The sequence below is a fragment of the Austrofundulus limnaeus genome, unplaced genomic scaffold (genome assembly GCF_001266775.1).
Source record: "Austrofundulus limnaeus strain Quisiro unplaced genomic scaffold, Austrofundulus_limnaeus-1.0 Scaffold632, whole genome shotgun sequence".
In the NCBI taxonomy this organism is placed as follows: domain Eukaryota; kingdom Metazoa; phylum Chordata; class Actinopteri; order Cyprinodontiformes; family Rivulidae; genus Austrofundulus; species Austrofundulus limnaeus.
Window position 1 is genome coordinate 50,021 of NW_013953034.1, and position 1,329 is coordinate 51,349.

The 1,329-nt window shown below is 40.3% G+C and overlaps 2 protein-coding genes across 2 annotated transcripts in view; one reads left to right on the top strand and one right to left on the bottom strand.

The window, feature by feature from the left end:
* Positions 1-1,329, top strand: part of LOC106531432 (proenkephalin-A) — a 69,663-nt gene that overhangs the window by 39,906 nt on the left and 28,428 nt on the right. The gene's annotated exons all lie outside the window — the stretch shown is intronic.
* LOC106531433 (receptor-type tyrosine-protein phosphatase O) lies at positions 1,021-1,320 on the bottom strand (the record flags this gene model as incomplete). Its single annotated transcript, XM_014027303.1, is given in 2 exon segments — positions 1,021-1,111; positions 1,188-1,320. Coding segments are annotated over 2 exon segments (133 nt in total), but the record flags the coding sequence as incomplete, so codon positions are not given.

The window sequence follows — 1,329 nt, forward strand, 5'->3', positions numbered from 1 at the left end:
GCGAGGGTGCGGCCCAACCACTATTTTTGGTACACACAAAAAAAAATTAAAATAACAAAATAAAATGTTATAAATATTTGGAAAAAAATAGCATTTAGTGTTTTCTGATAAGTAAAATAAATAATTTAGTTATTGATATGTAAACTTCCATTTTATGAGCTTTTTCGTGTTGAATCACTTCCGGGTCACGAGCTGTTCGGCGCCCCAGATTCCCATAGACAAGTCATTGGCCCTGTCCCAATACCCACACTCTCACCCTCGTTCTGCCTTTGTGCTCTTAAAATGCACGTTCATGTTGACGGGTTTGAGTGCGTAGTGTGTCCCACATTCTCCACATCTGCCCTTCGCCCCACCCATTTTGGGTACTATTTCCACCCTTCCGCGAAGTCTGCATTTTTACGGACTTCAGTGAAGTGTATTACCCACAATTCATTGCAGACAGAACAGCTACCGTTTTTTTTAATAAACCTTTATTGAACATTCGAACATGGTACAAAAAATTACAATGGTACCAGGGGGAATGAAGAACTATAAATGAGATAAGAAGAAAAAAAAGTATAAATATATGTAATAATAATAATAATAATAATAATAATAATAATAATAATAATAATAATAATAATAATAATAATAATAATAATAAACATTAAATAAAATGATTACACCACAAAAAAGAACCAATCATGACAAAGTTAAATCAGGAATTCCAAAAAGTGAACAAGACATCGTAATTTTTTTTGTGCCTTCTGATTAGTAGAGAATTTATTAATTAATTTATTTATTTCCCGTTATTTAATCAGGAAAGTCCCGTTGAAATCTCAGATCTCTTTTTCAAGGGATGCCAGGGCTGAAAGCAACCTATTGTACATGTTTTTGGGGGGTGGGGGAAACCGGAGTACCCAGAGAAAACCCATGCAAACACAGGACCTTGTTGCTGTGAGGCGTCCAGTCCAGTCCAGTCCAGTCCAGTCCAGTCCAGTGATGTGGACCAGTGACCAGAGGCTTCACATGTCGGCTCACAGGGGAGGATGTTGGTGTATCTGTTCTTGGGCCTGTTGACGGGCAGGTCTGCAGCATCGTGGCTCAGGTCCAGACCCATGGTCTTCAGCTCCTGAAACGGGTCGACATGGTAACAGCAGGTCAAACAGCTGACTGGGGGTAAAACAGGGCGGAGCTTACAGCCGTACCTCAAACTGCAGAGAGAACTTGTAGGCCGAGTCTTTGCTCATTTCTTTAAAATAAACCTCAAAGTCGTCGAGCTGCACGGGGCTGAAACACACACACACACACACACACACACACACACACACACACACACACACACACACA